The sequence below is a fragment of the Haemorhous mexicanus genome, chromosome 1 (genome assembly GCF_027477595.1).
Source record: "Haemorhous mexicanus isolate bHaeMex1 chromosome 1, bHaeMex1.pri, whole genome shotgun sequence".
In the NCBI taxonomy this organism is placed as follows: domain Eukaryota; kingdom Metazoa; phylum Chordata; class Aves; order Passeriformes; family Fringillidae; genus Haemorhous; species Haemorhous mexicanus.
Genome location: NC_082341.1, coordinates 60,580,094 through 60,593,586, shown reverse-complemented (window position 1 = coordinate 60,593,586; position 13,493 = coordinate 60,580,094). Strand labels below are relative to the sequence as shown.

The following is a 13,493-nucleotide window of genomic DNA, read 5'->3' as shown; positions in this document are numbered from 1 at the left end:
TTTTTGAATCTGATGTAACTAAAACCGACAATAATTTATATTAAATTTCAAGTTAAAAAGATGTCAGTATGAAAGATGTGGTCTGTCACTGAGCATTTTGAATTCTTCTCATATACATGCCTGTTATTTCAGATGCATGGATAGAAAGTTAGTGATTAAAAACAGGGAACAGAAGCCTGCCTGCTTTTAGTAATGGCAAAAGATGGAAACTGACTTAAAACAAAAACCTTTTACAATCCTTTTATTGACATTTGAAATAAAGGTTTAAAAAATACGCTGTGAACTTCCTTAGTTGTTTATTAATGAATATTTTGAAAAACCAGATGAGGCATTTCATGTTTTTAAGGTGCATTTTATTTTACAAATGCATTTATTTTACAAATGCATAAAAATGCATTTCATTTTACAAATGCATAAAATAGCACAACTTGTATAAAAAATATAACAATACAGTCAACTACAAAACAGTAGCATATCACAAACAGTCTGCAAGATTCTTTTTTTCTTCAAATTGTTTGTCTACTGCAAGTGAAAGGGCCTGAAGAAAAGTTGTCATTGTGACACTGGGGGACTAAAAATAAGAGAACATTTTGTTAGACACACCACAGCAATAGGCAGACACAGTATTTTACAAACAAATCACAGTATTTAAAAGAGAAATATTTTAATTTCACGTTACAAAAATTGCAAAATGCTATAAACCAAACTGCAAGTTTATTTATAATCAGCTAGCACAGCAAAGTCAAAGTCAACCTGTGTGAAGTCTTCAGTCACAATATTGTATATTTGCTTAGAAAAAGGTTTTTAACAAATTATTTATGAAGTGGTAGAGGTTTGGGTTTTGTTTTTTTTCAGCAAGAAATTATAAGAGCACCAATATTAATGTTCATTTATTTAATTAAAAGTAGAATGCTCTTGGGCAGATCAATCCCACCTGTCTTCTTCAATCCCGTTCTAAATTATGGACAACACATAATTGTTTCAGTCTACAAAGCTGCAGAAACAAGTGCAGTTTAGATTAAAAGGGAGGTTTGGACCGATCTTTCACTTCAGGCAGTGTTCAGATGTCTTCCTGCCTGTCTCAAACTCAACCCAAAACATAATGAACAGAATAAACTCACTTGAATATAATAAACTTACTTGAATATAAAGTGCATGTGCTAGGAAAGGAAGCTTTCTCAGGACCCGGCCACCAAGACCTTCACTTTTTCTATGGTAAAACAGAGACAAGTGCTGCTTAAATGCTAAATAGCCACTCTTAAAAGGAGGCCTTTCCTTTTTCTGTGTCTCTCCATTAAGTTGCTCTAAAAGAACTTCAGATGACAATTCAAGGGGTCACTTGCAGTTCTTTTAGCAGAAGCAGGGAGTGAACAGACAAATTCTGCTTGTGGGAGGCTACACAGCATAGTACACAGCACCAGCACAGGCACAGCTGCCTGCCAATGCTTACATCAGGCCCTTCACATCGTTGTGCCAATCTCATGAGTTTGGGGGTATGTCTACCACAGCATGGTATGGACACAACCACTTTTGGAAGGACTGGGGAAAAAAAACTGGTTTCAGTGCTGGACCTTATGGGTACTGCCTGTCTCCTTCTACCCACCATTTACACAGTTTCCTTCACCTCACCCACTTCGTATCTGTTAGCATCTTCTCCAAGCACTGCTCGATGTACATACAGGATGCAAACCTCTGTGCCTGGAAAAACTTACTTGCTTTTACTTTACTCCTCACTGGTTAAGACTGAATACTTCAGGAACAGAAAGAAAACACACTTTGCAGACTTTATGAATATTATTTTGTTCTATAGGGACCAGCATTTTGGAAAAAAACATTGCTTGATATTGTGAATATATTTTTTATTGTTTCAAGAACTGTTATGCTGCAGTGAAAGACCATTTGCTCTACCAGCATACTCAGCAAACCACAACACTATCTATTTACACTTTACTCCTCTCCCCCTCGTTTCTGTCCACTTATACCTCCACGCTAAATACTGATCTAGCAGATGGCAAGGCATTTTGAAACACTTTCTTTGCAGGACCTAAGGCACATGCTATTTCTGCTAGTGCACATTACAATTCCCAACATCCACTGAAAACTAAGGCTAATCCAGCCAGCAACTTGTCAAGAGGACTTCAAATGGCAGAGCACAAACCAGAAGCAGTACTAGGCCAAGCCAGATCTGAGACTAAGAAATGCTAGCAAATTGAGATTGCTTCCACTTTTTGTCCCCTGAAGGTTTTTGCACTATCCCAAAGAGAAAAAAATTGAGTTGTTTCAGATCTCCAGTTGTTAGGAAATTTGGTTACTTTTTACACATCATTCCATAACTCAGTATATATGTATGAAAAAAGTAGCATTTGAGAATCTTACCTTGAGATTTCTTTCAGTACAAGGCTTAACCTTGACACATTGTTTTCTATGAAGCCGATCATCTCAAGCTCTCTGAGTGTCAGAAGCTGCTGTCGAGGATATATTATTTGACACTAGAAACAAGAGTTACACACTGTTGTATAAAAAATAAATGCATTCAAAATTAAGTTTTACAGTAAGAGTGGAAATACAGAAAAGGAATGAAATTTACGTATTTTTGTTACTTAGGAAGTATGATTAAAATGCAAAATTTACTAAAATATGGCATTTTATAGTTTTGCTTCTAAGTATTACCTTCATCAGTTCTTCCAGGCAAGAAAGATATATTCTAAATATTGCTGCAGTAGATGGAGGTCCAATGTATTGCTTTATGTCAGCCCTGTCTACAAAGGCCATGTCAATTTTTTCTGTAATATTTGAAGTAGTCAGGATAACTACATTGGGATACCTTCAAGACAAAAATAGATTTTTAGGTCACATGTAAAAGATTTATCTCCTTTTGTGACTGGCAGGTTGATACCTTCCTTCTTATGCTTCAAATAATCTTATGCAATAAACTGTCACATCATTCTTGTCAATCAGGAATTACATTAAATGATCTGAAGCTCCTGGCCAGGTATCACCAGACTATTTCAATGCATAGTCTCTTCCCTTCAGCTGTTTCTCAAGTGTCCACAGTTCCTCTAATTCTATTTCAGAAGTGATAGATGGTAACTACCTAGAACCTGCTGGCATAGCTTCTGACACACACAAAAAAGTTTATGAAAAGAATTGTAAATGTGAACCTTTAATCAACATGTTTTACATTTCAATTCTGATGTCTGTTCTCCAAGCAGACATCATGATGTCTGTCCTTTTTCTCTCCCTGTCTTTAGACGAAGCATACTGTCCGCAGATTTAATTGTCCACCCAGGTTACATGTAAAATATTCTGCTGGATTACTCCTATTTCTTTTCAAGATCAGCATCATGAACAAAGAATAACTATTCACTAACTAATCTGGTTTAGTATTCCAAGTAGGAATTGAAATTTAGCAGGAATAGGAATACTGAAACTGTCAATTACCTTTTGCTGTTGCAATAATATGCAAACAATACCTTTTAATCTGGTCTATTTGTGTCAGTACAGCATTGACCACACGAATAGCATCTGAAGGCTCTGTGCCTGCCTTGAAGGCACTGCGAGCTGCTGTGAGGCTTTCCACCTACAAAAACCCAAACCAATCAAACAAAACAACAACAACAAAATCACCAAACAGCAAAAAAAAAACCCCAAAAAGATTGCACTTTTGGAGTCCTGGCAGGAAACAGGTAACCCATGCAAAATACCTTCAGATTCCTGTGCCTACTATCGAAAACTTCTTCAAAATCTTTAGTTAGATAGGAATTTCCAGGGAGAAAGAAAGGCATGTCAAGAAAGCAAAGTGTAGTGAGGGAAATTCCTTTTTGGACAGAAGAATGGAGGCTGGTTTGCATTTTAAAATTTGGAGGTGGAGGAATGGGACACCACCAGAATAATGAATAGGTGGAATTTAGAGTGAGATTCCCCATAGAACTCCAATATGACAAAGCTAATAAGGTACATAAGTACCTTACTAAGTTGCTTTTGTATGCAAGTTTGAAAAAAATCTAACAACAATGAACTGAACCATACTCACGTTTTTCAGAGCCTTACAAAAAAATGTAAATAATACAAATCTGGGCTACTTTAAAGTTTAAAACAATATTCCACTTGTAAACATACAGCAGCAAGGGAAATTCTACCAAGAAAAGTTTCAATTAATTTTCAGCTGGAATTTGCCTGCTAAGTAGAACTATGTTCCTTACAAACCTCTCAAATCTTCAGCAGTCAACACTAATCTGCACAATCATGGAGCTTAGGAAATAGCATAAATGTGCTTTTATTTTTCTTCATGAATGATCACTATTGCAACTCCTTCCCATCAATCTCCTTTCTGCTATATTTTATGTACAACAATGCTATTGGAATCATACCTCATCAATCAGTACAAATACAAGAGCATCTCTGTCATCAACTAACTCTTGGATCTTCTGGAACATCTTGGTTACAAGCTTGCCACTCTAGAAAGACACCATATGCATATGTTAACTATTTCCTTACCACACAACTTTCTACGGCTTATCATATTTAAAGATGTAAATGCCTGGGTTTTAAAACAACTTTCTAATAAAACTTCTTTTTAAGCATTTTCAAACATGTTAATTACTGTGAACCATCTCTGGTGCACATATTTAGGAAACAAGCTAAACAGAATAATTACAGTGTAATTTCTAAAATACGTAGTTTATTTTATTAGGTACATCAATACATACCTCAGAAAACCATTTAGAGAAAAGGCTATGGCTGTTTATCTCAATTAACTGTCCATACCTATACCTAGAGAAGGAAGAGGAAAAGAAGTATCAACTCCATTCTAAATAAAAATCAGAGATGTCATTAACTTCTGTAGGTCTCATTCCTGACATTCTGACCATGGAATTCTGTGAATTAGTACTTTAAATTACTTACCTTTCAAAATATAATACATGTTTTACCAATATTATTTTTGTTGCTGGAACTTGTCACATTGCTGAAAATGTAACTAGAATTCTTATATTAAATTGCTATTAGAATTTCGTCATTAGAACAGGGTAAGTAACTCTTACCATGGTAATTGCCTCATTCTTCTCTTTGTGTAAGATTTTCTTCAGTATAGCAAGAAGTGACAAAGGATCTCAACAACACATTATACAGCCTATGATTTTCATACGTTCAGTTTGGACTAGAGTCAGATCATGATAATAATTACACGTTATTTATGCTACACCTTTTATGTTATATAACTTTTTTTTTTAAATATAGATTTGTTAAGTTGCTATGAGCTCTTAGGCTATTTCTTATGACCTGTCAGACATACAAACTGACCCCTGCAGATTGCAGCATTCAGACAATCCAAGCACAAAAGAAATTAGTTTAAAAAATCACTACCTATTAAAATCAAGCATGAAGATACAAAAACCAAAATACTCCTTGATCCTCTGCCCTTTAATACTCATCGATGTACAAAGTGGGCAAAAATTACTGTACTGCCACTGGAATGTCTTTTACACACCTGGGACAATTAATTACATTTTACACAGCCTTAAAATATCCTAAACAGTCTAGCAGATCAATTTTATTGCTAGCCTGCTGCACTACAAAAAAGAAGACATATTAGCACTAAGTACAAGGTACTTGAAATTAAATATGAGATATACTTGGGCTAGTGAAAAAGAACAACTAAGTATAGTAAGCTAAAGTGAAAAATTTCCAAAAAAAAATCACCTGTACGACAGTCGAATTGTCAGCTTCTGAGCCAATGCTTTACAGAGAGAAGTTTTCCCAGTTCCAGGAGGGCCTGATTTGAAATCAGATCCATACATTACACAGAGTCTGCATTAGATTGTTAATGGCATCTAACAGATTTTTAACTACTTTATTTCATTACAGCACTAATTGTAGAGTAAAATCACAGCAGATAATGATTGTGTACACCAGAATATTTTGAGAAAATTGCTTCCTTGACTACAATCTAGAGCTAATGCTGGATTTTGTATGTATGCAGACACCATAAAGTTAAAACACTCAACAGCCAGAGAAGCAAAGAGTATCACCCCTGCAGGGCTGAACCTCATCAGCATTCTCTATAATCAGTGCTATGCCCAAACTTCTATCTTCCTGAAACGCACTCTTCTAACGTGGAAGACAGAAAGATATCACAATCAGTTCGATCAGCTGTTCACTCTCCCAGAAATTTCTTCCTAGGGGAAACCCAGATCACCTTGAGACCTATACTCTAAGACAAACCTTTTGGATCTGACTTTATATCCCATGGAAGAGCCACAATGACTTCCTCCAAAAAGGCAATTACAAGAACAGTTACCAGAGTATGAGTCTGAAATAAAGTCTTTCAAACAAAAACATCTAAAAAAGAAGCTTCTAAATTGACAGTTGTAAATTAAGTACAACAAACAAATATTTCCACTATGACCTTTTATTTTTGAATACCAGTCTCGATGACAAACTCAGTGCAAGATGCACTTTGCAAGAAAATGGATTCAGTTGATGCTAATCTCATTTGTGGTATAACCTCCACAGTAAGCTAGAACTGACTGAAGAGTTCAGCTTCACTAAAATAACAGTAACTAAACCAGCAAGAGTTGGCAACACAACATAGTGTCAACAACACAACACAGATTGCCTTCCCAGTTTCCCCAAAGTTTTTAAAAAGCTGTAACTAACAAAATATTTAGTACTGCAATAGAAGTTTAACTAATATATGCCTCCTAGTATCTTCAGTATCTGCATTATTTTTGTTCATTCTGTAAAAATGCAACAATATCACTTAAAATTAAGAAATCCACAGTTGTCACTGCATTGTAAGCTTTAGAATTTAAATTCATGCAAAACTGAATATGTGAACATTGATTTGACTCTGACATTACATTTCATCCAGATAGGTACTACTGAGCTGCTGCTTTCATATCACCTCAATTTCACTACATAGGACTGCACTGCAAGTCTTCCCAGAAGGAAAATATAAACAGCTGGCCAGTGAATCTATTTGGTTTAAAACAGATCATTTTTACCATGCAGCAAAACAACTCTGTTCCATGATATCAGGTTGCTGTCAACATTTTTGTCAGAAAATAATAATGTTGTCGTCACATAATCGAGTAACTAAATGAAGAGGACAGATAGAAAGACACAAATTAGAGACATAACAGCAAATATAACCACAAGTAGAATCAATCTCTAATGATGTCTATTGTGTACTCATAACAACAACAACAACAACAACAAAAAGAGCTCATCTCTTTTAGTCAAATTTATTTCTGCAAAGGATGGGAATTCATTTCTGTCCTGCCCTCAAGAATAAGAATAGCATGTACTTGGCACAAATGGAGTTCCGGAACTTTTAAATGGATAAATTAAATGCTTCAAGGAAGGAAAATGGATTTCATTTTTCATTTTTCCACGTACTATGTGTCTATAAAACACAATCTGCCTACGCACAACAGAGAATCAGAGACTCAGATTCTGGGTCCTGTTTAGATGTTGTACAGCTATACATTTGTACAGTTTGTTGTAGTCAGCCCACCAAACAAAGCATTTCCTGTCACATTTATTTCCTTTTCACTGAAGCACTTGTATCAGCTCCTACAAGGAATCCTCCAAATAACGGAAGTTGCATTTATTTCCTGGAATGCTTGCTTATAAAAATACTGCAGTTTCATTTTAGAATTATCTAGAATTAGGAAGTAGAGAACTCTTTCAATAAAATGAATATGAACTTCAGGTGTGAATCTATAATGACTTTTACCTATAACACCTGATACCTCATTATCTTCTGATGCTCTTACCTGCAACGAGCTTTAGATCCCTATATGCTGATGGGACAATACAGTGGTGCTCCTGCAATATCTCATGCTTGAAATGGAGCAATCACACTACAGCAAAAACAACTGAACTTAATCCACATATTTGTCAAAATTCTCACTGTGCTGTTTTGAAAATTCACAGCAACTATTTCAGAGCCCATAGAACCCAAACATGCTCAGGCATTCCCATGGTTTAAAGAAAGAAGATTTATCACAATTTTATGGTAGTAGTTGAAGTTTTAGCCATTAAAAGCAACCATTTCTTTCTACCTGTATACACTCACACTCAACAGTGATCAGCTCGCTGTTATTTAGTACACCAGCAAGTCTAATTAAATAGTCTTGTCATTTCACAGATGACTTTGAAAACTGTTCCATAAATTACACTAATGTGGATGTATTAATTGATATTTATCTTATAAATTAAGAAGTACCATCACTGGAATGTTTTGCTTTTCTGTATTTCGTTATAAAGACTTAAGTGAAAATACTGTATCTATGGTATTATAAATAAGCTAATGAATTATTTATTTGTGTCCAAGAACTTCAGTTAGAAGCTGAATTGAACTATTTGTGGGTTTTATTTGCATCACAATCACTAAATTTCAGATTACAGTATTACTGTTCTACAAACTCTGGCAGTTATCATCACAACCTCTGATGAATGCACAGGATCTTCAAGCTAGAAAATGACTCCATGGAAGTGTTTTGCTTCTTTCCAATGTCTTGCCAGCATTCAAGCAGCAGGGCATTCAGCTTTGGTCAAATCACTGAATAAGTATTTGCATGAACAGTAGACATCACTGCCAAGCCCATTAACTGTTTAGCTGCTGCCAGGAAACAAAGTTAAACTTCCATTCCCTTCTGCCCAGCCTGTACCCATATCTCCACAGGATGCAGCAAACTTCAAACAGGTTTAATTTTAGCTCTTACTTCTCCTCAAGCAATTTTAATTGTTATTCATTTCCAACTTACATTTGATTTTACTTCAGTGTCATAGATAAGACTTTCCCAAAGGCCGTGGAATTCAGCTGCAAAAGCAATATATTATATACCTGTTTAGTATAAATCAATCTGGAAACCTGTAACTCATCGTTGCAGCACAAAACAGTTTTCAAATTACGCTCAACTAAAAGGAAGACTTAAGAACACATATATGAAAGCAAGTAAAACATCTGTGGGGAAAATAAGTTTTTCAACTTTTCAACTTATTTTTCTCAAAATGCAAATACCACTTTCTAACAGACAAATTCATCAGTTTCCCAGCTTCTATTTCCTCCAATAACTGTGACGAGAAATTAATGTTAATTTCTTAACATGAAATGAAAAACACAATTCCTTCCATTCTCAGTAGAGGATAAACATACATTTCACCAAGGGAGCAATGAGAACTAGTGGTAGGAGAAGAGTTCTAAGGCAAATTTTCTCATTCAAGTTTGCTTTTTTTTTTTTTTTTTTTTTTTAACATCAAGATGTAACGGACCAAAAAAACCATGTAGCTGAATAATGCATAAAACCACAAAGTTGTCATTTGAGTATCAACCATTCCGAGCTGTTGGCTTCTAACTTTCAGCAAAGAAAAGCATAAAAGACTGAACAACTATAAACCACGAAATTGTGGCAATAATTGCTGCAGTGCGTTTTCTTTAGTTTTTATTGGCATGCTCACTATTTAATTTGTGATTTTACAATCCCTGTGTGTTGTCCTCCCCTTGCCTTTGGAGTGGCATTGGTTCCCCATTTTGTGTCTCATGTTTCTAAATTTAGACTTGCTCCCTCATTGTCATTCAATTCCCTTAAGTGTCAGTCCTTCTGTTTGTTACCCAGCCACTCCTTGCCAAGTTTCAAACCCCTCCCCTTCCCAGGTGTCAATCCTTCCCTACCCTTTTCCCCAGAACCTTCCTTACTCCTCCTCCCCCTAGGTGTCAATCTGGTCTAGTAAATACCTTGTCACTTTTGTATCCTTTCTAGAACCCCATTGGTTTACCCAAGCTATTCCCCTCCCTAGTGCTATTTCATTGGTCTAAGTATTAATTATCCCACCTCAGACCCCGCCCCAACCATATCTCTATTGGTTGGTTACCCTAAACCCCTCTTCCCAAGAAATGTTATAAAAACTCCTGTTACCCTCAAGTCCAGGTCTTGGGTGTTTAAGAGGTCTTGGGTGTTTGGAGTCCTTGACTCAAGGGAAACTGCCACCAAATAAAGCCACCCCAGCTCCACCCCAGGACCCATGCTGCTGTCTTTTTGTTCCTGTGCTGAACCTCTACTGGTAGCTGGGTTTCTGCAGAGCTCAAAAGGGGGGTCTGTTGTGCCCCTGCTGTTGGTGAGCCAGGTCACCCTGATTTTAGTGCACGGCCACAATGTTTTCAGTAAGAATTTAATCTGATACATTGACAGATGTATCAGATTTAATTCTTCCTGAGAACTAATGTAATGGATAATTTGGCATTTCACAACATGGAAAGAGTAGGAAAAGTTTCAAAATTACTGTCTCTCTAAGCTATAGCTCATGCCTGTGCTTTTCCTTTCAGGCAGAGAATCCAACTTCCCCAAGCACAAGACAGTGACAGGCAGGTCTGGCTCTATGACAGAGGAAAGCCTGATTTTCCTCTCCAGAAGGCAAAGACTAAATCTCCTTACTTTGTTTGTCTGTTTCATGTATAAGAGCCATATTGTCATGGGGGGCTGGAAGCTAGCAGTGGGCTCTGGAAAAATGAATATTTAAAGTGATAAGCTTCTTGTGGGTCTTCAAGTTAACTAGAACTTGGAATGCAACCATCAGTGTTAAAAACGTGCATGCTTCTGATTATGACCGTATGTTTTAGGCCACAAAACAGGTTTTAGGTTATTTTAGGTTATTTCCACACATCCACAAGTATTACAGAAATAAAGGATGTGTTTTGGAATCACCTGCAGCACGACAGTCAAAACCACAAAGGAAAAAGTCCAAATATATTTGTTCTATAGACAAACAATAAATACAAATAGTGCCTTTATAGGTAACTATAAACACTTTTAGCCTTTGCAATATTTTCTTTATTGCTCTAGAGCTCCCAGAAATGCCACACAGGTACCTGCTGGTAGCACCCAGTGGTGAGCTGCAGTGATATCATCATTCTCTTCTTCCAGGTTTTCAGAGGTTGGTCCTTCTTCATTCAGATGAAAAATATGAAGAGAAAGACTGCTTGTGCTCAGGTCAATAGGCTAGAATGAACATAAAAAGATTTGTTACCTGTCATATTTCTTATTCAAAGCTAGTTGAACAAAAGAAAGTTACAGTTCTCAGCTGGCATTTATCTCTGAAGCCTACTACTTCTGTTTCAGACCTTAATAAGCGTGGGAAAAAAAAAATTAGCCACTTTTTCCTAGTTATATTAGTCAGCCTAAGAAGAGATACTACATGATCCTGTAGACCTTCTTGCTTCTGCCCTTAGGGTACCACAAGTCCACCTACAACTAGTTCAGGGGCACATAAACAACAGAGGTGCACATTCTTGACCAGGAATACCTGTCTGTCCTTCAGTTTCAGCTCCGTGTCCACAATTGCCACAGACTGCACATTGTTGTTAAGGAAAGGGTCATCAAATTCTGTCCACTTGTAATCACCAAACACGATGTTGTGTCTGTTCAACAGCTTTAAGACGCTCATCCTAATATCTTCTTTCTTGGCCACACTAAAAGAAAGAAACATCATTACTTTATGGCGTTGACATTTACAAGGCAATTTGAATTAGTGTTGGAAAGCATTATTTCATACACGAGGCTTTCATGGAAAACAGCTTCTATCTCACACACACCAAAAAACCCAACCAACAAAACCCGCAATCCTTTAAAAAAAAGGACACAAAAAAACCCCAAACCCACTCAACCCTCCTCCAACATTCTAAAGGAAAAAAGAACCTGCAAGATTCAGTCTGTCTGCCAAAGCAACAAGCTGGACAGTTGTTTTTAATTTGTGCATTAAAAGACATAATCCAAATAATACCATTTGCTCTGCTTGAGGGCCTATCAGGGGATACTGAATGAGACAGCTAGAAGACTTCAAGAATGGAAAGCAGTTATGCAATCTGTGTTTCAGCAGAAAACCCAAAAAGACTCAGAGCCAAGCTACAGACTGAATTTGGTAAGCTTAGCTTGGAAGCTCCGTTATACTTTCAAGACAGCTGAAACATCAAGATGGGGACATAATATAGGGAGAATTCCAGAAGAGACAAAAACTACAGGAAAAGGAATACCATTTGAAGATTTAACTTAATTTTGCAATTTCAGTCATCTAGAACCAGTGCAAATTCTCAGTTCTTTGTTAGGCCTGGCAAAAATAGTACAGTGTATATTTTACACATTGATTTTTCTAACACCTTGGACATGCTCTCCCACATCCTTCAGACATCCAAAGTGGCAAGATAAATGGTCAAGGAGGGTTGGACTGTCCAGCTCAGAGGGCTGTGATTAGTACAAAGGTTAAGCAGAGCTGTCAGTAACTTGGGTGGGGAAAGGCAGTGTAGTGCTGTTAGCATTGGGACCAGCACTCTTTTTGCATCCTTGACAATGGGATGGAAAGTGACTGCATCAAGTTTATGGATATCACCAAAGCAGGGAGAACTTTCAGTATTCTGGAGGATGGGGCTGCTGTTCAGAGGGACCTCTGCAGGTTGGCAAAAAGGTTTGACTGGAGACTTTTGACCTTCAGCAAAGGTAAACATGAAACTGCCCAGATAACAGAACAGATCAGAGGGCAACTGGATGACATGCTGTTTTGCTGAAAAGGGCCCATGAGTACTGGTGGGCAAGTTGGGAATAAATCCAGTGTGTCCCTGCTACACATGAGGACAACCTTATTTGAGGCTGTGCTACCAAGACTGCAGATGTTTGGGAAAGCAAGTGTTTCCATCCACTGGCTTTGTAAGACCACATCTGGAGTACCGTGAGCAGTTGTGAGCACCGACACAACAGAGACAAGGATAATCTGGCGCAAACCCAGAACGTGGCCAACAACTTCATTATGAGACTGGATGACACGACCCACAAGGTGAAACTGAGTTAAGTGTATTTGCTCAATCTTAGGAAAAGACACAGGTGAGGAAACTCCCGGGAGAGCAGAGAAGGCAGAGCTGCGGGCTCTTGGAGGAGCATAGAACAAGGCCGAGAGCAAACAGGCACAAGTGGCAGCAAGCAATGCTCTGATCAGAGACCTGCTCGACTTCTGGTGAACTTCCACATGGATCTGAACGCTGTCACACACGTTTGGGAGCGCTTGCTTCAAATCTCCAGCAGCGTCTTCCATCTTTCTCGCTCCTAGGGGAAAAGCGATACCAAAGAGAGGCGGCTTCCAGCGACTGCTACACGCCCACGGCACGGACGGCCCTTTCCCGACGCCCCGTCCAGATGCACACCGCCCCCCGCAAAGACCAGGTACGTGATCGGGACCAGGATCGGGATCGGCACTTCCCTCCCTCAGGAGATGGCGACGACACGCTCGGGACCCGCCGCGAGCGCGGTCGCGCCTACGGGCGGGCGGCCGCTCCCGCCTCAGCGCTGGGGACGGGGAATCACCTCAGGCAGGCACGGCCTCGGGAGCGACGCGCTGGAGCGACGGGGATCGCGAGCGCGGGCGAGCCGGAGGCACCGGGCACCGACTGCGGCAGCCGCTGTTTGTAAAGGGCGCGCTGGGCGAGGCAGGGCCGGCCCCTCACC

General features: G+C 38.4%; 1 protein-coding gene across 1 annotated transcript; it reads right to left on the bottom strand.

The window, feature by feature from the left end:
• Positions 1-337: 337 nt before the first annotated feature.
• TRIP13 (thyroid hormone receptor interactor 13) lies at positions 338-13,488 on the bottom strand. Its single transcript, XM_059850863.1, has 14 exons — positions 13,353-13,488; positions 12,992-13,094; positions 11,308-11,473; positions 10,874-11,003; positions 8,772-8,827; positions 7,005-7,095; positions 5,701-5,773; positions 4,710-4,773; positions 4,371-4,457; positions 3,474-3,580; positions 2,671-2,824; positions 2,377-2,489; positions 1,141-1,210; positions 338-571 (listed from the first exon to the last, which is right to left on the bottom strand). Exons 2-14 carry the CDS (start codon positions 13,081-13,083, stop codon positions 476-478), a joined length of 1,299 nt encoding a protein of 432 aa, XP_059706846.1. The 5' UTR covers positions 13,084-13,094; positions 13,353-13,488; the 3' UTR covers positions 338-475.
• Between the last annotated feature and the right edge of the window lie 5 nt (positions 13,489-13,493).

Bases quoted from the DNA above. Each gene is read 5' to 3' on its own strand.
- TRIP13 (XM_059850863.1), bottom strand. From the start codon at position 13,083: ATGGAAGACGCTGCTGGAGATTTGAAGCAAGCGCTCCCAAACGTGTGT. The intron at 5,774-7,004 runs GTAAAAATGATC...ATTTCAAATCAG, and splicing joins CAGAGTTGTTTTGCTGCATG to GCCCTCCTGGAACTGGGAAA. The intron at 2,825-3,473 runs GTATTGTTTGCA...TTTGTCTTGAAG, and splicing joins CAAATAGACCAGATTAAAAG to GTATCCCAATGTAGTTATCC.